This window comes from Cuculus canorus, chromosome 36 (assembly GCF_017976375.1).
Source record: "Cuculus canorus isolate bCucCan1 chromosome 36, bCucCan1.pri, whole genome shotgun sequence".
In the NCBI taxonomy this organism is placed as follows: domain Eukaryota; kingdom Metazoa; phylum Chordata; class Aves; order Cuculiformes; family Cuculidae; genus Cuculus; species Cuculus canorus.
In genome coordinates, this window is record NC_071436.1 from 684840 (window position 1) to 706962 (window position 22123).

Sequence of the window (22123 nt, forward strand, 5' to 3'; positions counted from 1 at the left end):
GGTCTGAGGGGGGTCGTTACGGGGTGGGGGGAGCAGTTATGGGGCTCAGGGGGCACTTATGGGGCAGTTATGGGTCTGGGGGGGCACTTGTGGGTCTGAGGGGGGCGCTATGGGGTGGGGGGAGCAGTTATGGGGCTCTGCGGGGCCCTTATGGGGCAGTTATGGGGCTGGGGGGGGCGGGGCCGTCTCTCCCCATTGCCCCCCCCATCCCCCGCCCCTCCCCCACATCCGGAGCAGGTGCTGCGGCCCCGCCCCCCCCCTCAGCCCCATAAGTGCCCCCCCCCGCCCCACACCTGCCCCCCCCCCCCAACCCCCCCCCTCACCCCGAAATGGCGCCGAGCGGAGCCTTCAGCCTCGTCCTCCTCCTCCTCCTCCTCTGCGGCCTCGGTACCGATTTTCTACCCCCCCCCCCCCCCCCGAACCCCACCTTATTGAGGACCCCCCCCCCATTCCCTTGGGACACCCCCTCCCTTGAGGACCCCCTCCCCCCCCCTTTTGAGACCCCCCCCCACCCCGTTTGCCCCCCCCTTGCTCCCCCCCTTCCATTTGCGCCCCCCCCCCAAGTTGGGGCCCCCCCTTTAGGTGACCCCCCCCACATTTGCCCCCCCCACATTTGCCCCCCCCTTTCCATTTGCCCCCCCCTTTCCGTGACTCCCCCCCATTTGCCCCCCCCTTTCCATTTGCCCCCCCCATTGCCCCCCCACCCCCAAAGACCCCCCAATGTTCCCCCCCCTTACTAAATGACCCCCAAATCCCCCACCTTGGGACCCCCCCCATTTGCCCCCCTCTTTCCATTCCCCCCCCCAGTGCCCTCCCCCCCCTTAAGACCCCCCAATGTTCCCCCCCCCTTACTAAATGACCCCCAAATCCCCCCCGCTTTGGGTCCCCCCCCACTTGCCCCCCCCCTTCCATTTGCCCCCCCCCCCCTTTAGGTGACACCACCCCGTTTGGGACCCCCCCTTTTCACCCCCCCTTTCCATTTGCCCCCCCTTTTAGGACCCCCCCCATTTCCCCCCCCTTCCATTTTACCCCCCCTTTAGGTGACCCCCCCCATTTGCCCCCCCCTTTCCATTTGCCCCCCCTTTTAGGACCCCCCCATTTGCCCCCCCTTTCCATTTGCCCCCCCTTTAGGTGACCCCCCCCCATTTGCCCCCCCCTTTCCATTTGCCCCCCCAGTGCCCTCCCCCCCCCAAAGACCCCCCCAATGTCCCCCCCCTTACTAAATGACCCCCAAATCCCCCCTATTTGCCCCCCCTTCCATTTGCCTCCCCCCCCTTCTGCCCCCCCCGCCTCATTGAACCCCCCCATGCCCATTCCCCCCCCCCAAACTCATATCCCCCCCCTTTTGCCCCCCCTAATTTTGAGTGCCCCCCCCCCCCCCACACCCCCCCTTTTCCTTCCTGTCCCCCCAGGGCGGTGCGCCCCCCCCGTGCCCCCCCCCCCCCCGGGCAGCGGCTGCTGCGGGAGCTGCTGGGCCGGTACCGGGCGGGGGTTCGGCCGCGGGGGCCGGGGGGGGCCGTGGAGGTGCGGGTGGGGCTGGAACTGGCGCAGCTCATCAGTCTGGTACGATATTGGGGGGCTGGGGGGGTCCTGGGGGGGTATTAGGGGTCTGGGGGGGCCAGAAAAGGGGGGCTGGGGGGGTCCTGGGGGGGTCTTGGGGGCTGGGGGGGGCAGAAAAGGGGGGTTGGGGGGGTCCTGGGGGGGTATTAGAGGGTCTGGGGGCGCAGAAAAGGGGGGTTGGGGGGGTCCTGGGGGGGTCTTAGGGGGCTGGGGGGGTATTAGGGGGTCTGGGGGGGAGAAAAGGGGGGTTGGGGGGGTCCTGGGGGGGTCTTAGAGGGTCTGGGGGGGCAGAAAAGGGGATCTGGGGGGGTCTAAGGGGGCTGGGGGGGGAGAAAAGGGGGGTTGGGGGGTTCTAGGAGGCTGGGGGGGGCAGAAAAAGGGGGTTGGGGGGGTCCTGGGGGGGTATTAGGGGTCTGGGGGGGCAGAAAAGGGGGGTTGGGGGGGTTCTAGGAGGCTGGGGGGGGCAGAAAAAGGGGGTTGGGGGGGTCCTGGGGGGGTATTAGGGGGCTGGGGGGGCAGAAAAGGGGATCTGGGGGGCTCTAAGGGGGCTGGGGGGGGAGAAAAGGAGGTTTGGGGGGGTCCTGGGGGGGTGTTAGGGAGTCTGGGGGGGCAGAAAAGGGGGGTTGGGGGGGTCCTGGGGGGGGTCTAAGGGGGCTGGGGGAGAAGAAAAGGGGGTCTGGGGGGGATCTTAGGGGGCTGGGGGGGGGAGAAAAGGGGGGTGGGGGGGGTCCTTGGGGGGTCTTGGGGGGTTGGGGGGGTCCTTGGGGGGTCTTAGGGGGTCTGGGGGGGGCAGAAAAGGGGGGCTGGAGGGGTCCTAAGGGGTTATGGGGGTCCTGGGGGGCTCTTGGGGGCTGGGGGGGGGAGAAAAGGGGGGCTGGGGGGGGTCCTGGGGGAGTCTTAGGGGGTCTGGGGGGGCAGAAAAGGGGGGTTGGGGGGGGTCCTGGGGGGGTATTAGGGGGGTTGGGGGGGGCCTGTGGGGGTCTTAGGGGGTCTGGGGGGGCAGAAAAGGGGATCTGGGGGGGGTCCTGGGGGGGTCTTAGAGGGTCTGGGGGGGCAGAAAAGGGGATCTGGGGGGGGTCTTAGGATGCTGGGGGGGCAGAAAAGGGGGGTTGGGGGGTCCTGGGGGGGGTCTTTATGGGCGGGGGGGGGGGGGTCAGAAATGGGGGGCTGTGGGGGTGCTATGGAGGAGAGAGGGGTCCCCTTTATTTTTTTTGGGGGGGGGTCCAAAAGTCCATCCCGAATCCCCCCCAGGATGAAAAACACGAGGAGCTGACGACCAAAGTCTACCTGGATCTGGTATGGGGGGGTTTGGGGGGCAAAAAGGGGGGGCTTGGGGGGCCCTGAGGGGGGGGTGGAGGGGCAAAAGGGGGGGTGAGGGGGCAAAAAGGGGGGTTTGGGGGGGATTTGGGGGTCCCTGGGGGGGGTTGAAGGGGCAAAAAGGGGGTTTGGAGGGGCATTTGGGGGTCCCTGAGGAATTTGGGGGGGCTTGGGGGGGGATTTGGGGGTCCCTGGGGGGGGTTGAAGGGGCAAAAAGGGGGTTTGGAGGGGCATTTGGGGGTCCCTGAGGAATTTGGGGGGGCTTGGGGGGGATTTGGGGGTCCCTGGGGGGGTTGAAGGGGCAAAAAAGAGGGGGGTGGGGGGGGATTTGGGGATCCCTGAGGGATTTGGGGGGGTTTGGGGGGGATTTGGGGGTCCCTGGGGGGGGTTGAAGGGGCAAAAAGGGGGTTTGGAGGGGCATTTGGGGGTCCCTGAGGAATTTGTGGGGGGCAAAAAGGGGGGTTGGGGGGTCCCTGGGGGGGGTTGAAGGGACAAAAAGGGGGTTTGGAGGGGCATTTGGGGGTCCCTGAGGGATTTGGGGGGGCTTGGGGGGGGATTTGGGGGTCCCTGGGGGGGGTTGAAGGGGCAAAAAAGGGGGAGTTGGGGGGGATTTGGGGATCCCTGAGGATTTTGGGGGGGTTTGGGGGGGATTTGGGGGTCCCTGGGGGGGGTTGAAGGGGCAAAAAGGCGGTTTGGAGGGGCATTTGGGGGTCCCTGAGGATTTTGGGGGGGTTTGGGGGGGATTTGGGGGTCCCTGGGGGGGGTTGAAGGGGCAAAAAGGCGGTTTGGAGGGGCATTTGGGGGTCCCTGGGGGATTTGGGGGGGCTTGGGGGGGATTTGGGGGTCCCTGGGGGGGGTTGAAGGGGCAAAAAGGCGGTTTGGAGGGGCATTTGGGGGTCCCTGAGGAATTTGGGGGGGGCTTGGGGGGATTTGGGGGTCCCTGGGGGGGGTTGAAGGGGCAAAAAAGGGGGAGTTGGGGGGGATTTGGGGATCCCTGAGGATTTTGGGGGGTTTGGGGGGGATTTGGGGGTCCCTGGGGGGGTTGAAGGGGCAAAAAAGGGGGGGTTGGGGGGGATTTGGGGGTCCCTGAGGAATTTGGGGGGGCAAAAAGGAGGGGGTTGGGGGTCCCTGGGGGGGTTGAAGGGGGATTTGGGGATCCCTGAGGGATTTGGGGGGGCAAAAAGTGGGGGTTGGGGGTCCCTGGGGGGGTGAAGGGGCAAAAAGTGGGGTGGGAGGGATTTGGGGGGGCAAAAAGGGAGGGGTTGGGGAGATTAAAAGGGGGGTTGGGGGGGGGAGCAATAAGGGGGTTTTGGGGGGGGGGGCCTGGAGGGGGTCGGGGTGTTTTGGGGTGCGGGGGGGGGTCCCCCCAATCCCACTTTCCCCCCCCCCCCCCCGCAGGGCTGGCAGGACCCGCGGCTGCGCTGGGACCCCCAAACCCATGGGGGGCTGCGGGTGCTGCGGGTGCCCTCCGAGCAGCTCTGGCTGCCAGATGTGGGGCTGGAGAACAAGTGAGGGGGGGCTATGGGGCGGGGGGGGGGTCTATGGGGCTGGGGGGGGATCTATGGGGTTGGGGGACGGCAGAAAGGGGGGTTTGGGGGGGGCTATGGGGCTGGGGGGGGTCAGAAAGAGGGGTTTGGGGGGGGGCTATGGGGCTGGGGGGGGTCAGAAAGGGGGGTTTTGGGGGGGTCCTATGGGGCTGAGGGGGTTCTATGGGGCTGAGGGGGTTCTATGGGGCTGAGGGGGGTCAGAAAGGGGGGTTTGGGGGGGGGCTATGGGGCTGAGGGGGTTCTATGGGGCTGAGGGGGGTCAGAAAGGGGGGTTTGGGAGGGGCTATGGGGCTGAGGGGGGGTCAGAAAGGGGGGTTTGGGGGGGTCCTATGGGGCTGAGGGGGTTCTATGGGGCTGAGGGGGGTCAGAAAGGGGGGCTGAGGGGGTTCTATGGGGCTGAGGGGGGTCAGAAAGGGGGTTTGGGGGGGTTCTATGGGGCTGAGGGGGTTCTATGGGGCTGAGGGGGGTCAGAAAGGGGGGTGGGGGGGGGCTATGGGGCTGAGGGGGGTTCTATGGGGCTGAGGGGGGTCAGAAAGGGGGGTTTGGGGGTCCTATGGGGCTGAGGGGGTTCTATGGGGCTGAGGGGGGTTCTATGGGGCTGAGGGGGGTCAGAAAGAGGGGTTTGGGGGGGGCTATGGGGCTGAGGGGGGATCTATGGGGCTGGGGGACGTCAGAAAGGGGGGTTTGGGGGGGTTCTATGGGGCTGAGGGGGGTTCTATGGGGCTGGGGGGGTCCTATGGGGCTGAGGGGGGTCAGAAAGGGGGGTTTGGGGGGGGCTATGGGGCTGAGGGGGTTCTATGGGGTTGAGGGGGGTCAGAAAGGGGGGTTTGGGGGTCCTATGGGGCTGAGGGGGGTCAGAAAGGGGGGTTTGGGGGGGCTATGGGGCTGAGGGGGGGTCAGAAGGGGGGTTTGGGGGGGGCTATGGGGCTGAGGGGGGTCAGAAAGAGGGGTTTGGGGGGGCTATGGGGCTGAGGGGGGGTCAGAAGGGGGGTTTGGGGGGTCCTATGGGGCTGAGGGGGGTCAGAAAGGGGGGTTTGGGGGGGCTATGGGGCTGAGGGGGGGTCAGAAGGGGGGTTTGGGGGGGCTATGGGGCTGAGGGGGGGTCAGAAAGGGGGGTTTGGGGGGGCTATGGGGCTGAGGGGGGGTCAGAAGGGGGGTTTGGGGGGGCTATGGGGCTGAGGGGGGTCAGAAAGAGGGGTTTGGGGGTCCTATGGGGCTGAGGGGGGTCAGAAAGGGGATTTGGGGGGGGCTATGGGGCTGAGGGGGTTCTATGGGGCTGAGGGGGGTCAGAAAGGGGGGGTTTGGGGGTCCTATGGGGCTGGGGGGGGGTCAGAAAGGGGGGCTGGGGGGGTCCTATGGGGCTGGGGGGGGTCAGAAAGGGGGGTTTGGGGGGGTCCTATGGGGCTGAGGGGGGTCAGAAAGGGGGGTTTGGGGGTCCTATGGGGCTGAGGGGGGTCAGAAAGGGGGGTTTGGGGGTTCTATGGGGCTGAGGGGGGTCAGAAAGGGGGGTTTGGGGGGGTCCTATGGGGCTGAGGGGGGTCAGAAAGGGGGGTTTGGGGGGGGCTATGGGGCTGAGGGGGTCAGAAAGGGGGGTTTTGGGGGGGGGCTATGGGGCTGAGGGGGTCAGAAAGGGGGGGTTTGGGGGTCCTATGGGGCTGAGGGGGTTCTATGGGGCTGAGGGGGGTCAGAAAGGAGGGTTGGGGGGGTCCTATGGGGCTGAGGGGGGTCAGAAAGGGGGGTTTGGGGGGGGCTATGGGGCTGAGGGGGGTCAGAAAGGGGGGTTTGGGGGGGCTATGGGGCTGAGGGGGGGTCAGAAAGGGGGGATGGGGGGGGTCAGAAAGGGGGGTTTGGGGGGGTCCTATGAGGCTGAGGGGGGGTCAGAAAGGGGGGGTTTGGGGGGGGCTGAGGGGATGATTTGGGGTTCCTGGGGGTGGTTTGAGGGTACTCCGGTGGATTTGGGGGGGTGCGTACAGGGGGGTTGGGGTGATCGGAGGGGGGCGTACGGGGGGGTTTGGGGTTTCGGGGGGCTCTTAAGGTGCTGATTCCCCCCCCCCCCTTCCCCCCCCCCCAAAAGCAATGACGGCGAATTTGGGGTGTCGCTGGGGAGCCGCGCGGTGGTCTCCCCCAATGGCTCCGTGCGCTGGCGGCCGCCGGCACTGTTCCGCAGCCGCTGCCCCATCCGGGTGAGGGGGGGTCTGGGGGGGCACAAGGAGGATTTGGGGGGGTCCCAGGGGGTGTAAGGAGGATTTGGGGGGTCCTGAGGGGTTTTGGGGGGGGTCTGGGGGGGGTATAAGGAGGATTTGAGGGGTCCTGAGGGTTTTAGGGGGAGTCTGGATGGGGTCTGGGGGGGGCATAAGGAGGATTTGGGGGGTCTGGGGGGGGTTTAGGGGGGTCCTCAGTATTTTGGGGGGAGTCTGGGGGGGCACAAGGAGGATTTGGGGGGTCTGGGGGGGGTTTAGGGGGGTCCTGAGTATTTTGGGGGGAGTCTGGGGGAGGTCTGGGGGGGACATAAGGAGGGCTTAGGGGGGGTCCGAGGGGGTATAAGGAGGGTTTGGGGGGGGGGTTAGGGGGGTCCTGGGAGGGTTTTGGGGTGTCTGAGGGGGTTTAGGGTGGTCCTGGGAGGGTTTTGGGGTGTCTGGAGGGGTTCCTGTGAGAGTTTTGGGGTGTTTAAGGGGGTCCTGGGAGGGTTTTGGGGTGTCTGGGAGGGTTTTGGGGTGTCTGGAGGGGTTTAGGGGGTTCCTGGGAGGGTTTTGGGGCGTCTGGGAGGGGTTTGGGGTGTCTGAGGGGGTTTAGGGGGGTCCTGGGAGGGTTTTGGGGTGTCTGGAGGGGTTTAGGGGCGTCCTGGGAGAGTTTTGGGGTGTCTGGGAGGGTTTTGGGGTGTCTGGAGGGGTTTAGAGGGGGTCCTGGGAGAGTTTTGGGGTGTCTGAAGGGGTTTAGGGTGGTCCTGGGAGGGTTTTGGGGTGTCTGGGGAGGTTCCTGTGAGAGTTTTGGGGTGTTTAAGGGGGTCCTGGGAGAGTTTTGGGGGCGTCTGGGAGGGGTTTGGAGTGTCTGGAGGGGTTTAGGGGGGTCCTGGGAGGGTTTTGGGGTGTCTGGGAGGGGTTTGGGGTGTCTGCAGGGGTTTAGGGGGTTCCTGGGAGGGTTTTGGGGTGTCTGGAGGGGTTTAGGGGGTTCCTGGGAGAGTTTTGGGGTGTCCTGAGTGGGTTTAGGGGGATCCTGTGAGAGTTTTGGGGTGTCTGGGGGGGTTTAGGGGGTCCTGGGAGGGTTTTGGGGTGTCCCGAGTGGGTTTAGGGGGGTCCTGGGAGAGTTTTGGGGTGTCTGGGGGGGTCCTGGGAGGGTTTTGGGGTGTCTGGGGGGCTCCTGGGAGTGTTTTGGGGTGTCTGGAGGGGTTATGGGGGGTCCTGAGAGGGTTTTGGGGTGTCTGGAGGGGTTCCTGTGAGAGTTTTGGGGTGTTTAAGGGGCTCCTGGGAGTGTTTTGGGGTATCTGGGAGGGGTTTTTGGGGTGTTTAAGGGGTTCCTGGTAGAGTTTTGGGGTGCGCGCTGGGGTTTGGGGTGCCGGGGGGTGGTTTTTGGGGTCCCCTGACCCCCCCTTTTCCCCCCTCAGGTGTCGCATTTCCCCTTCGATTGGCAGAACTGTTCCCTCGTGTTCCGCTCGGGCTCCTACGGCGCCGCGGAGCTGCGGCTGCGCCCGGCGGGGGGGGGCGCCGCCCTCGCACCCCACTTCCAGGGTGAGCCCCGCGCGGGGGGGCTTCGCACGAGGATCGGGGGGGCACGGGGGGGGCTTCGCACGAGGATCAGGGGGGCAGAGGGGGGGCTTTGCACGAGGATCACGGGGGAAAAAAGGGGCTTTGCACGAGGATCAGGGGGGAAAAGGGGATTTGGACGAGGATCAGGGGGCAAAAGGGGGGCTTTGAATGAGGATTGGGGGACAAAAAGGGGCTTTGCACGAGGATTGGGGGTCAAAAAAGGGTTTTGAATGGGGATTGGGGTTTGAAAAGGGGCTTCGCACGAGGATCAGGGGGGAAAAAAGGGGCTTTGAATGAGGATTGGGGGACAAAAAGGGGTTTTGAATGAGGATTAGGGTTTGAAAAGGGGCTTTGCACGAGGATCGGGGGGAAAAGGGGCTTTGCACGAGGATCGGGGGGTCAGAAAGGGGCTTTGCACGAGGATCGGGGGGAAAAGAGGGGCTTTGAATGAGGAATTGGGGGACAAAAAGGGGCTTTGCACGAGGGTTGGGGGCAAAAAAGGGGCTTTGCACAAGGATTGGGGGACAAAGAGGGGCTTTGCACGAGGATCGGGGGGGTCAGAAAGGGGCTTTGCACGAGGATCAGGGGGCAAAGAGGGGATTTGCACGAGGATCGGGGGGAAAAGGGGGGCTTTGGACGAGGATCGGGGGAAAAAGGGGCTTTGCACGAGGATCAGGGGGAAAAAGGGGCTTTGAACGAGGATCAGGGGGGGAAAGGGGCTTTGCACGAGGATCGGGGGGTCAGAAAGGGGCTTTGCACGAGGATCGGGAGTCAGAAAGGGGCTTTGCATGAGGATCAGGGGGCAAAGAGGGGCTTTGCACGAGGATTGGGGGACAAAAAGGGGCTTTGAATGAGGATTGGGGGACAAAAAGGGGTTTTGAATGAGGATTGGGGGACAAAAAGGGGCTTTGCACGAGGGTTGGGGCAAAAAAGGGGCTTTGCACGAGGATTGGGGGACAAAGAGGGGCTTTGCACGAGGATTGGGAGTCAGAAAGGGGCTTTGCACGAGGATCAGAGGGAAAAAAGGGGCTTTGGACGAGGATCGGGGGGGAAAAGAGGGGCTTTGCACGAGGATCAGGGGACAAAAAGGGGTTTTGAATGAGGGTTGGGGTTTGAAAAGGGGCTTTGAACGAGGATTGGGGGCAAAAAGGGGCTTTGCATGAGGATTGGGGATAAAAAGGGGCTTTGCACGAGGATTGGGGGACAAAAAGGGGCTTTGCACGAGGATTGGGGGACAAAGAGGGGCTTTGCATGAGGATTGGGAGTCAGAAAGGGGCTTTGCACGAGGATTAAGGGGAAAAAGGGGCTTTGCACGAGGATTAAGGGGGAAAAGGGGCTTTGCACGAGGATCAGGGGGAGAAAAGGGGCTTTGCACGAGGATTGGGAGTCAGAAAGGGGCTTTGCACGAGGATTAAGGGGAAAAAGGGGCTTTGGACGAGGATTGGGGGGGAAAAGAGGGGCTTTGCACGAGGATCGGGGGACAAAAAGGGGTTTTGAATGAGGGTTGGGGTTTGAAAAGGGGCTTTGCACGAGGATTGGGGGCAAAAAGGGGCTTTGCACGAGGATTGGGGGACAAAAAGGGGCTTTGCACGAGGATTGGGGGAAAAAAGGGGCTTTGCACGAGGATTGGGGGACAAAAAGGGGTTTTGAATGAGGATTGGGGGTAAAAAGGGGCTTTGAATGAGGAATTGGGGTTTGAAAAGGGGCTTCGCACGAGGATTGGGGGGAAAAGAGGGGCTTTGAATGAGGATCGGGGGAAAAGGGGGGCTTTGCACGAGGATCGGGGAAAAAAGGGGCTTTGCATGAGGATCGGGGGGAAAAAAGGGGCTTTGCACGAGGATTGGGGGCAAAAAGGGGCTTTGCACAAGGATTTGGGGTTTGAAAAGGGGCTTTGCACGAGGATTGGGGGGAAAAAAGGGGCTTTGAATGAGGATTGGGGGACAAAAAGGGGCTTTGAATGAGGATTGGGGGTCAAGAAGGGGCTTTGCACGAGGATCAGGGCCCAAAACGGCTCTTTGCACGAGGATGGGAGGGAGCACAAAGGGGACGAGCGTTCCCCAAGAGGCTTTGCACGAGGATGGGGCTTTGCCTGAGCCCTCGTGCGAGCGTTGTGGTGCAGAGAACGGTCAGTGGGAGCTCTGTCACCGCTCCGGGCGCCGTCACGCGGGGCCTTCGCACGAGGACGTCACTTTTTACCTGGTGCTGCGACGCAAACCCCTCTTCTACATCGTGAACGTCCTCGTGCCGTGCGCTCTCCTCACGCTCCTCGCCGACGCCGTCTTCTACCTCCCCCCCGACGCCGGTGCGACGCACGAGGGCTTCGCACGAGGGCTTTTGCACCAGGATTTTACCTCGGGGGGTGGGAGGGGGAACGACACCAGGGAGAGGGGTCGCACGAGGGTTTTGCACGAGGATATCTGAGGCTTTGCACGAGGGCTTTGCACGAGGACACTGAGACCTCACACGAGGGCTTTGCCTGGGGGGTTCCAGACCCTCGCACGAGGGATTTGCACGAGGCTACCCGGAGCCTTTGCACGAGGGCTTTGCACGAGGCTACCTGGAATCTTTGCACGAGGGCTTTGCACGAGGCCACATGGAGCCTTTGCACGAGGGCTTTGCACGAGGCTACCTGGAATCTTTGCACGAGGGCTTTGCACGAGGCCACATGGAACCTTTGCACGAGGGATCTGCACGAGGCTGCCTGAAGGCTTTGCTGGAGGGCTTTGCACGAGGGCTTTGCACGAGGACAGTGGATCCTTGCACGAGGGCTTTGCACAGAAGGCCTTGGAAGTGATTTGCACGAGACTACCGGGAAGCTTTGCACGAGGGCTTTGCACGAGGCCACACAGAGCCTTTGCACAAGAGCTTTGCACGAGGACATTGGATCCTTGCACGAGGGCTTTGTGCAGAAGGCCCCGGAATGGATTTGCACGAGGATATCCAGAGCCTTTGCACGAGGGCTTTGCACGAGGACATCCGGACTATTTGCACGAGGGCTTTGCACAGAGGGGCCCTGGAAGGGCTTTGCACGAGGCTACCGGGGAAGCTTTGCACAAGGGCTTTGCACGAGGACATCGGGACTGTTTGCACGAGGGCTTTGCACAGAGGGGCCCCGGAAGGGCTTTGCACGAGGCTACCGGGGAAGCTTTGCACGAGGGCTTTGCACGAGGACATCGGGACTATTTGCACGAGGGCTTTGCACAGAGGGGCCCCGGAAGGGCTTTGCACGAGGCTACCGGGGAAGCTTTGCACGAGGCCATCGGGACTGTTTGCACGAGGGCTTTGCAGGAGGGCCGCGTTCCCCTCGCACGAGGGCTCACGAGTGTCGTGCAGGGGAGAAGCTGACGCTGTCGCTGTTTGCGCTGCTGACGCTGACGGTGTTTCTGCTGCTGTTGGCGGACAAAGTGCCGTCGACGTCGCTGGCGGTGCCGCTCATCGCACGCTCGCTCACCGCCGCCCTCGTGCTGCTCACGCTCTGCGTCATCCTCAGCGTCGCCGTCCTCAACGTGCACCATCGCTCGCACGCCTCGCACGACACCCCCCGCGGCGCCTACGCGGTGAGGGGGCGCCGGCGCGGGGGGAGAGGGAGAGGGAACCGTAGGGAGCGATAGTGATAGCGATAGTGAGCGATGGTGAGCGATGGTGAGCGATAGTGAATGATAGTGACAGTGAAAGTGAATTATAGTGAATGATAATGAACGATAGTGAGCAATAGTGAACGATAGTGAGCGATAGTGATAGCGATAGTGAGCGATAGTGATAGCGATAGTGAGCGATAGTGAGCAATAGTGATAGCGATAGTGAGCAATAGTGATAGCGATAGTGAACGATAGTGAGCGATAGTGATAACGATAGTGAGCAATAGTGAACGATAGTGAGCGATAGTGATAGCGATAGTGAGCGATAGTGAACGATAGTGAGCGATAGTGAGCAATAGTGATAGCGATAGTGAGCGATAGTGAACGATAGTGAGCGATAGTGAGCGATAGTGATAGCGATAGTGAGCGATAGTGAACGATAGTGAGCGATAGTGAGCAATAGTGATAGCGATAGTGAGCGATAGTGAACGATAGTGAGCGATAGTGAGCGATAGTGATAGCGATAGTGAGCGATAGTGAACGATAGTGAGCGATGGTGAGCGATGGTGAGCGATAGTGAACGATAGTGAGCGATAGTGAATGATAGTGATAGTGAAAGTGAATTACAGTGAATGATAATGATCGATAGTGAGCGATAGTGATAGCGATAGTGAGCGATAGTGAGCAAAAGTGAATGATAGTGAATGATAGTGATAGTGAAAGTGAATTATAGTGAATGATAATGAACGATAGTGAGCGATAGTGATAGCGATAGTGAATGATGGTGAGCGATAGTGAACAATAGTGAGCAATAGTGAGCGATAGTGAACGATAGTGACAGTGAAAGTGAATTATAGTGAATGATATGAACGATAGTGAGCGATAGTGATAGTGATAGTGAACAATGGTGAGCGATAGTGAACGATAGTGAGCGATAGTGAATGATAGTGATAGTGAATGTGAATTATAGTGAATGATAATGAACAATAGTGAGTGATAGTGAACGGTAGTGATAGTGAAAGTGAATTATAGTGAATGATAATGAGCGATAGTGATAGTGAGTGATAGTGATAGCGATAATAAGCAATAGTGAGCGATAGTGAATGATAGTGAATAATAGTTATAGTTATAGTGAACAATAGTGAGCGATAGTGAATGATAGTGAATAATAGTTATAGTTATAGTGAACAATAGTGAGCGATAGTGATAGTGAGCGATAGTGAACGATAATGATAGTGAGTGATAGTGAATGATAGTGAGTGATAGTGAACGATAGTGATAGTGATAGTGAATGATAGTGAGCGATAGTGATAGTGATAGTGAATGATAGTGAGTGATAGTGAACGATAGTGATAGTGATAGTGAATGATAGTGAATGATAGCAATAGAAATATTGATAGTGAACAAGAGTGAGCGATAGTGAATGATGATAGTGACAGTGATAGCGATAGTGAGCAATACTGAGTGATAGTGATAACGATAGTGAACAATAGTGAATAATAGTGAATGATAGTGATAGTGAGCGATAGTGATAATGATAGTGAGTGATAGTGAACGAGAGTGAGCGATAGTGATAGTGGTAGTGATAACGATAGTGAATGATAGCGATAGTGAACAATAGTGAATGATAGCGATAGTGATAGTGATAGTGAGCGATAGTGAATGATAGTGAGCAATAATGGTAGTGATAGTGAGCAATAGTGAGCGATAGTGAACTATATATATATATATATATATTTCCCATTTCCCGGAGGGAACCATAGTGAATGGTAAAGAGTGAATGATAGTGAACAATAGTGAACGATAGTGACCCAGAGGAAACAATAGTGAATCTATAGTGACCTATAGTGGATCTATAGTGACCCGGAGTGAACAATAGTGACCCACAGTGACTCTATAGTGACTCCATAGTGACTCTATAGTGACTCAGAGTGAACAATAGTGAATGAGCGTCAATGGGGGTCACTTGGGGTCACTTGGGGTCAATGGGAGTCAATGAGGGTCAATGGGGTCAATGGCGGTCAATGGGCGTCAATGGGGGTCAGTGGGGGTCAATGGGAGTCAATGAGGGTCAATGGGGGTCAATGCGGGTCAGTAGGGGTCAATGGGGGTCAATGGGAGTCAATGGGAGTCAATGGGGGTCAATGGCGTCAATGAGGGTCAATGAGGGTCAATGGGGTCAATGGGGGTCAATGGGGTCAATAGGCGTCAATGGGGGTCAATGGGGGTCAATGGGAGTCAATGGGGGTCAATGGGGGTCAGTGGGGGTCAATGAGGGTCAACGGGCGTCAATGGGGGTCAATGGGAGTCAATGGGGGTCAATGGGGGTCAATGGGCATCAATGGGCGTCAATGGGGGTCAATGGGGGTCAATGAGGGTCAATGGGGGTCATTGGGGGTCAATGGGGGTCAATGGGGGTCAATGGTGTCAATGAGGGTCAATGGGAGTCAATGGGGGTCAATGGAGGTCAATGGAGGTCAATAGTGGTCAATGGGAGTCAATGGGGGTCAATGGGAGTCAATGGGGGTCAGTGGGGGTCAATGGGGTCAATGAGGGTCAATGGGAGTCAATGGGCGTCAATGGGAGTCAATGGGAGTCAATGAGGGTCAATGGGGGTCAATGGGAGTCAATGGGCGTCAATGGGGGTCAATGGGAGTCAATGGGCGTCAATGGGCGTCAATGGGGGTCAATGGGAGTCAATGGGAGTCAATGGGCGTCAATGGGAGTCAATGGGCGTCAATGGGGGTCAATGGGGGTCAATGAGGGTCAATGAGGGTCAATGGGGGTCAATGGGGTCAATGGGCGTCAATGGGGGTCAATGGGGTCAATGGCGGTCAATGGCGGTCAATGGGCGTCAATGGGGGTCAATGGGGGTCAATGGGAGGTCAGTGGGGGTGACTTTGGGGTCCCTGTGGGGTCCCTGTGGGGTGACGGTGGGGTGGGTGTCTCCCGCAGCTGCTCCTGGAGCGCCTCCCGCCCCTCCTGGGGCTGCGCTGCCCCCCTCCTCCCCCCTCTCCCCCCCCCCGTACCCCCTCTTTCCGCCCCCTCCGCCCCCCCCCGGGCTGTACGCGCTGCGTCGGCCCCGCGGCGCCCCCCCCGCCCCCCCCCCCGCCCCCACTGCCCCCCGACCTGCGCGCGGCCGCACGAGCGCTCGGCACCATCGCACGACGCCTGCGGCAACAGCACCTCCAGCTCCAGGTGAGCCCTCGTGCGAGCCCAGGGACCCCCGTGTCACCCTCGTGCGAGCCCCGGGACCCCCATGTGACCCCCATGTGTCCCTCGTGCGAGCCCCAGGACCCCCATGTGACTCCCATGTGTCCCTCGTGCGAGCCCCGGGACCCCCGTGTGACCCTCATGCAACCCTCGTGAGCCCTCGTGCGAGCCCCGGGACCCCCATGTGACCCCCATGTGTCCCTCGTGCGAGCCCCGGGACCCCCATGTGACCCTCGTGCAACCCTCGTGAGCCCTCGTGCGAGCCCCGGGACCCCCGTGTGACCCTCGTGTGAACCCCAGGACCCCCATGTGACCCTCGTGCAACCCTCGTGAGCCCTCATGTGACCCCCAGGACCCCCATGTGACCCCCATGTGTCCCTCGTGCGAGCCCCGGGACCCCCATGTGACCCTCGTGCAACCCTCGTGAGCCCTCATGTGAGCCCCGGGACCCCCGTGTGACCCCCATGTGTCCCTCGTGCGAGCCCCGGGACCCCCATGTGACCCTCGTGCAACCCTCGTGAGCCCTCGTGCGAGCCCTGGGACCCCCGTGTGACCCTCGTGCGAGCCCCGGGACCCCCATGTGACCCTCGTGTGAGCCCTGGGACCCCCATGTGACCCTCGTGCAACCCTCGTGAGCCCTCGTGTGAGCCCCGGGACCCCCATGTGACCCTCATGCAACCCTCGTGAGCCCTCGTGCCACCCCTGGGACCCCCATGTGACCCTCGTGCAACCCTCGTGCGAGCCCTGGGACCCCCATGTGACCCCCATGTGTCCCTCGTGTGAGCCCCGGGACCCCCATGTGACCCTCGTGCAACCCTCATGAGCCCTCGTGCGAGCTCCGGGACCCCCATGTGACCCTCGTGCAACCCTCGTGCGAGCCCTGGGACCCCCATGTGACCCCCATGTGTCCCTTGTGTGAGCCTCGGGACCCCCATGTGACCCTCGTGCAACCCTCGTGAGCCCTCGTGTGAGCTCCGGGACCCCCATGTGACCCCCATGTGTCCCTCGTGTGAACCCCGAGACCCCTGTGAGCCCTCGTGCAACCCTCATGCCACCCCTGGGACCCCTATGTGACCTTTATCACCCCTCATTTAAACCCCGGGACCCCTCATTTGAGCTCTGAGACCCCTCAGAACCCCTCGTGCGAGCCCTGTGCGAGCCTCAACCCTCGTGTAATCCTCGTGTAATCCTCGTGCGAACCCTGTGTGAGTCCCGGGAGCCCTCATTTGAACCCTGGGACCCCTCCTTTGAGCCCCGGGACCCTTCCTTTGAGCTCTGTGACCCCACATTTGAGCCCCGGAACCCCTCAGAACCCCTCGTGCGAGCCTCAACCCTTGTGTAACCCCAATCTAACCCTCGTGCGAGCCCCGGGACCCCTCCTTTGAACCCCGGGACCCCTCCTTTGAGCCCCGGGAGCCCTCATTTGAACCCTGGGTCCCCTCAGAACCCCTCATGCGAGCCCCGTGCAAGCCCCAACCCTCGTGTAATCCTCGTATAATCCTCGTGCAAGCCCCGAGACCCCACATTTGAGCCCCGGGTCCCCTCCTTTGAACCCCGGGAGCCCTCATTTGAACCCTGGGACCCCACATTTGAGCCCCGGGAGCCCTCATTTGAACCCCGGGACCCCTCAGAACCCCTCGTGCGAGCCCCGTGTGAGCCCCAACCCTCGTGTAATCCTCGTGTAATCCTCGTGCGAGCCCCGTGACCCCACATTTGAGCCCTGGGAGCCCTCCTTTGAACCCCGAGACCCCACATTTGAGCCCCGGGAGCCCTCCTTTGAACCCCGGGAGCCCTCATTTGAGCCCTGGGACCCCTCAGAACCCCTCGTGCGAGCCCCAACCCTCGTGTAATCCTCGTGTAATCCTCGTGCGAGCCCTGCGTGAGCCCTGGGACCCCACATTTGAACCCCGGGAGCCCTCCTTTGAACCCCGAGACCCCTCCTTTGAGCCCCGGGAGCCCTCCTTTGAGCCCCGGGAGCCGTCGTGCGAGCCCTCGTGCGAGCGCCGTGTCCTCGTGCAGCACCAGCAGCGCTGGCAGGCGGCCGCTCTCGCCCTCGACCGCGTCTTCCTGGCGGCGTTCGTGGTGCTGACGGGCGCCTGCGCCCTCGGCACCGGCCTGGATGCGGCCCTGCACCGGCCCCCCCCGAACCCCTTCCCCTGAAACCCCCCAAAACCCCCCAACTGACCCCCCCAAATCCAACTGACCCCCCCAAATCCCCCCTGAACCCCCAAAACCCCCCAACTGACCCCCCCAAATCCCCCCTGAACCCCCTAAATCCCCCCTGAACCCCCCAAAACCCTCCAACTGACCCCCCTAAATCCAACTGACCCCCCCAAATCCCCCCTGAACCCCCAAAACCCCCCAACTCACCCCCCCAAATCCAACTGACCCCCCCAAATCCCCCCTGAACCCCCCAAAACCCCCCAACTCACCCCCCCAAATCCAACTGAACCCCCCAAATCCCCCCTGAACCCCCCAAAACCCTCCAACTGACCCCCCTAAATCCAACTGACCCCCCCAAATCCCCCCTGAACCCCCCAAAACCCCCCAACTCACCCCCCCAAATCCCCCCTGAACCCCCTAAATCCCCCCTGAACCCCCAAAACCCCCCAACTCACCCCCCAAATCCAACTGACCCCCCCTAGATCCCCCCTGAACCCCCAAACCCCCCAACTCACCCCCCCAAATCCAACTGACGGCCCTGAATCCCCCCTGAACCCCCAAAACCCCCCAACTCACCCCCCCAAATCCAACTGACCCCCCCAAATCCCCCCTGAACCCCCCAAAACCCCCCAACTCACCCCCCCAAATCCAACTGACCCCCCCAAATCCCCCCTGAACCCCCAAAAACCCCCCAACTCACCCCCCCAAATCCAACTGACCCCCCTAAATCCCCCCTGAACCCCCCAAAACCCCCCAACTGACCCCCCCAAATCCAACTCACCACCCTAAATCCCCCCTGAACCCCCCAAAACCCCCCAACTCACCCCCCAAATCCAACTGACCCCCCCAAAACCCCCCAACTGACCCCCCCAAATCCAACTGCCCCCCCCAAATCCCCCCTAAACCCCCCAACTGACCCCCCCAAATCCCCCCTGAACCCCCCAAAACCCTCCAACTGACCCCCCCTAAATCCCCCCTGAACCCCCAAACCCCCTAAATCCCCCCTGAACCCCCAAACCCCCCAACTCACCCCCCTAAATCCCCCCTGAACCCCCAAAACCCTCCAACTGACCCCCCTAAATCCCCCCTGAACCCCCAAAACCCTCCAACTGACCCCCCTAAATCCCCCCTGAACCCCCCAAACCCCCAACTCACCCCCCCCAAATCCAACTGATGGCCCTGAATCCCCCCTGAACCCCCAAAACCCCCCAACTGACCCCCCTGAATCCCCCCTGAACCCCAAAAGACCCCCCTAAATCCCCCCCAAACCCCAACTGACCCCCCCCAAATCCCCCCTGAACCCCCCCCGCCCCCTCCCTTTTCCCCCCCTCAATAAAGTGGGGTCCCCGCAGCCCTCTGCTTTCATTTCGGGGGGGGGAGCGGGGGGGGGGGGAGCAGGGTGGGGCCCCCCCCAAAAAGCCCAAATCATCCCCCCAAAAATCCCCCCTTTGGCCCTCATTGGGGGAGGGGGGAGGAATCCCAGGATGCCCCGCGGCGACGCCGTCTCCATGGCGACCGCGAGGGGCGGGGCTGGGAGCGAGGGGGCGTGGCCTAGGGCGGAGAGGGAGTAGCCGTAGGGGGCGTGGCCTCGGCTGTGTCGCGCCGTGATGACGCAATCGGGCGGCGCCGGCGGCTCCGGGAGGAGGTGGTGGTGGAGGAGCCGGGGGTGAGCAGGGATTGGGGGGGGGGGGGGGAAAGGGGTTTGGGGGGGGCAGAAGGGGATTGGGGGGGGGGAAAAGGGGCGCTGAGGGGGGGGGGGAAGAGGGTGTGGGGGCGGGAAAGAGGGGTTTGGGGGGGAAAAGAGGGGTTTGGGGGGGCAAAAGGGGCGTTTGGGGAGGCAGAAGGGGCCTTTGAGGGGGGAAATAGGGGGGTTGGGGGCAAATAGGGGTTTGGAGGGGCAAAAAAGGGGTTGGGGGGGAAAAGGGGGGGTTGGGGGCAAAAAGGGGCAGTTTGGGCGGGAAAAAGGGGCAGTTTGGGCGGGAAAAAGGGGCAATTTGGGCGGGAAAAAGGGGCAATTTGGGCGGGAAAAGGGGGCAGTTTGGGCGGGAAAAGGGGGCAGTTTGGGCGGGAAAAGGGGGCAGTTTGGGCGGGAAAAAGGGGCAGTTTGGGCGGGAAAAGGGGGGCAATTTGGGCGGGAAAAGGGGGTTTGAGGGCAAAAAGGGGCGATTTGGGGGGGAAAGGGGTTTGGGGGAAAAAAGGGGTAATTTAGGGGGAAAAAGGGTTTGGGGGCAAAAAGGCCTAATTTGGGGGGGGGAAGGGGTTTGGGGTAAAAAGAGGCAATTTAGGGGGAAAAGGGAGTTGGCAAAAGGGGGCAGTTTGGGGGGGAAAAGGGTTTGAGGGCAAAAAGGGGCAATTTGGGGGGGAAAAGGGTTTGGGGGTAAAATGGGGCAATTTAGGGGGGAAAAAAGGGTGTTGAGGGCAAAAAGGGGTAATTTGTGGGGTGAAAAGGGGGGGTTGGGGGGGTAAAAAGGGGTAATTTGGGGGAAAAGGGTTGGGGTAAAAAGGGTTAATTTAGGGGGGAAGAGGGTTTGGGGGTAAAAAGGGGCAATTTGGGGGGGGGGAAAGGAGCAATTTGGGGGGTAAAAAGCGGCGTTTTGGGGGTCCCGGTTGGATTCGGGGGGGTCACTGTTGGTTCCCCCCCCCCTTTAGGAGCCATGAAGGAGGCGCTGGCCGCCCGTCAGCTGTGGGGGGGGGGCCCGGGGGGGCCTCGTGAGGGTCCCCCCCTCCCTCGCCGGGAGCCACTTTGGGGGGTGTCCCCCCCCCTCCTCGCTTCCCCCTGGGCTCCAACCCCACCCCCCCCACCCCCCCACCCCGAAGGGGAAGAAGAGGGGCGCGGGGGGGGGTCTCTAAAATTGGGGGTCCCCCCCCGGCGTAAAGCCCCCCCCCGGCGGCGCCTTCGGGCGCTTTGGGCGCTTCGGATGTTGCTTTTTGGCAAAGGAGGGGTTTGGGCTTTTCCATGGAAAAGGGGGGGTCGGAAAAAGGGGGGGTCCCGACGCCGCCCCCTCCCGCCGCCATCGCTCTCTCCCGACGAAGACGCCGTCGTGACGCCCACTCCGGCTCCGATATTTGGGGGGGGAACCCCTCACCATCCCCTTCATCCTCATGCGGAGGAATTGGGGGTCACCCCCACCCCCCCAGCGCTGGCGCTGCCCCCCCCGCCGCCGGCACCCCTCGTCACCCCCCCACACTTCGGGGAGATGGAATTTGGGGGGGACCCCGGGATAGGGGGGGGCTTAGGGGGACCCCCCGGCCTTGGGGGGGAAGAAGGTGAGTTGGGGGGGGGGTTGGGGGGGCAAAAAAGGGGAATTTGGGGGGAGGAAAAGGGGGGTTGGGGGGTAAAAAGGGATAATTTGGGGGGAGAAAGGGGGGTTTGGGGTATAAAAAGGGGCAATTTGGGGGGGTTGGGGGCAAAAAGGGGCAATTTGGGGGAGAAAGGGGGGTTGGGGGGTAAAAAGGGGCAATTTGGGGGAGAAAAGGGGGGGTTGGGGGTAAAAAGGGGTAATTTGGGGGGAGAAAAGGGGGGGTTGGGGGCAAAAAGGGGCAATTTGGGGGAAGAAAGAGGGGTTTGGGGGTAAAAGGGGGTGATTTGGGGGGAGAAAGGGGGATTTGGGGGGTAAAAAGGGGCAATTTGGGGGGAAAAGTGGGGTTGGGGGGTAAAAAGGGGCAATTTTTGGGGTGAAAAGGGTAAAAAGGGGGATCGGCTCCATTTTTGGGGTCCCCCCCCATCGCCCCCCCCCCCTTTGTTCTCCCCCAGGCCCCCTCCCCAATGGCTTCGGCGTGGGGGGCCCCCCCAGTCCCCCCAGCGGCGGCGCCGCCCCCATCCTGATCAGCAACGTCTGCAGCGTCGCCGCGGGGGGCGGCGAGGAGGGGGACCCCGAGCCTGACCCCCCAATCCGGGGGGGCCCCCAGAACAGCCCCCCCCTGCGAGAGGAGCACGTGACCTGCATCCAGAGTGAGCGCGGGCGTCAGTAGGGACCAGAGTGAACGGGGGGGGGGGGGGCGTTAAAGTCTGGGGTTAAAAAGAGATTGAACGGTTATCAGTAGGGACCAGAGTTAACGGATGTCATTAGGATGGGAGTAAAAGGGTATTACTCGTTAGAGCCCATCGTTAGGGCTCAGAGTGAACGGGGACATCGTTAGGGCTCAGAGTGAACGGACATCGTTAGGGCTCAGAGTGACCAGGACATCGTTAGGGCTCAGAGTGAACAGACATCGTTAGGGCTCAGAGTGAACTGGGACATCGTTAGGGCTCAGAGTGAACCGGGACATCGTTAGGGCTCAGAGTGAACGGACATCGTTAGGGCTCAGAGTGAACCGGGACATCGTTAGGGCTCAGAGTGAACAGACATCGTTAGGGCTCAGAGTGAACGGGGACATCGTTAGGGCTCAGAGTGAACGGACATCGTTAGGGCTCAGAGTGAACGGACATCGTTAGGGCTCAGAGTGAACAGACATCATTAGGGTTCAGAGTGAACAGACATCGTTAGGGCTCAGAGTGAACCGGGACATCGTTAGGGCTCAGAGTGAACGGGGACATCGTTAGGGCTCAGAGTGAATGGGGACATCATTAGGGTTCAGAGTGAACCGACATCGTTAGGGCTCAGAGTGAACGGACATCGTTAGGGCTCAGAGTGAACAGACGTCGTTAGGGCTCAGAGTGAACGGGGACATGGTTAGGGCTCAGAGTGAACGGGGACATCGTTAGGGCTCAGAGTGAACCGGGACATCGTTAGGGCTCAGAGTGAACGGGGACATCGTTAGGGCTCAGAGTGAATGGGGACATCATTAGGGTTCAGAGTGAACAGACATCGTTAGGACTCAGGGTGAACGGACATCGTTAGGGCTCAGGGTGAACGGACATCGTTAGGGCTCAGAGTGAACCGGGACATCGTTAGGGCTCAGAGTGAACGGACATCGTTAGGGCTCAGAGTGAACGGACATCGTTAGGGCTCAGAGTGAACGGGGACATCGTTAGGGCTCAGAGTGAACAGACGTCGTTAGG

At 61.6% G+C, this 22123-nt stretch overlaps 3 protein-coding genes across 3 annotated transcripts in view; all 3 read left to right on the forward strand.

Annotated features, from left to right (window-relative positions):
* Positions 1-22123, forward strand: part of COPS6 (COP9 signalosome subunit 6) — a 147958-nt gene that overhangs the window by 20242 nt on the left and 105593 nt on the right. The window lies entirely within an intron of this gene.
* On the forward strand, positions 330-11913 carry CHRNB1 (cholinergic receptor nicotinic beta 1 subunit). Its single transcript, XM_054052703.1, has 9 exons — positions 330-387; positions 933-945; positions 1413-1563; positions 2812-2856; positions 4276-4385; positions 6499-6607; positions 8026-8149; positions 10287-10469; positions 11501-11913. Exons 1-9 carry the CDS (start codon positions 330-332, stop codon positions 11776-11778), a joined length of 1071 nt encoding a protein of 356 aa, XP_053908678.1. The 3' UTR covers positions 11779-11913.
* Positions 19936-21093, forward strand: LOC128849962 (protein diaphanous homolog 1-like). Its single transcript, XM_054052704.1, has 2 exons — positions 19936-20388; positions 20876-21093. The coding sequence occupies exons 1-2, from the start codon at positions 20040-20042 to the stop codon at positions 21091-21093; spliced, it is 567 nt and encodes a 188-aa protein (XP_053908679.1). The 5' UTR covers positions 19936-20039.

Coding starts and splice junctions, on each gene's coding strand:
- CHRNB1 (XM_054052703.1), top strand. CDS start 330: ATGGCGCCGAGCGGAGCCTTCAGCCTCGTCCTCCTCCTCCTCCTCCTC. Junction 4,386..6,498: donor GATGTGGGGCTGGAGAACAA/GTGAGGGGGGGC, acceptor CCCCCCCAAAAG/CAATGACGGCGAATTTGGGG. Junction 6,608..8,025: donor GCAGCCGCTGCCCCATCCGG/GTGAGGGGGGGT, acceptor TTCCCCCCTCAG/GTGTCGCATTTCCCCTTCGA.
- LOC128849962 (XM_054052704.1), top strand. CDS start 20,040: ATGTTGCTTTTTGGCAAAGGAGGGGTTTGGGCTTTTCCATGGAAAAGG. Junction 20,389..20,875: donor CGGCCTTGGGGGGGAAGAAG/GTGAGTTGGGGG, acceptor GTTCTCCCCCAG/GCCCCCTCCCCAATGGCTTC.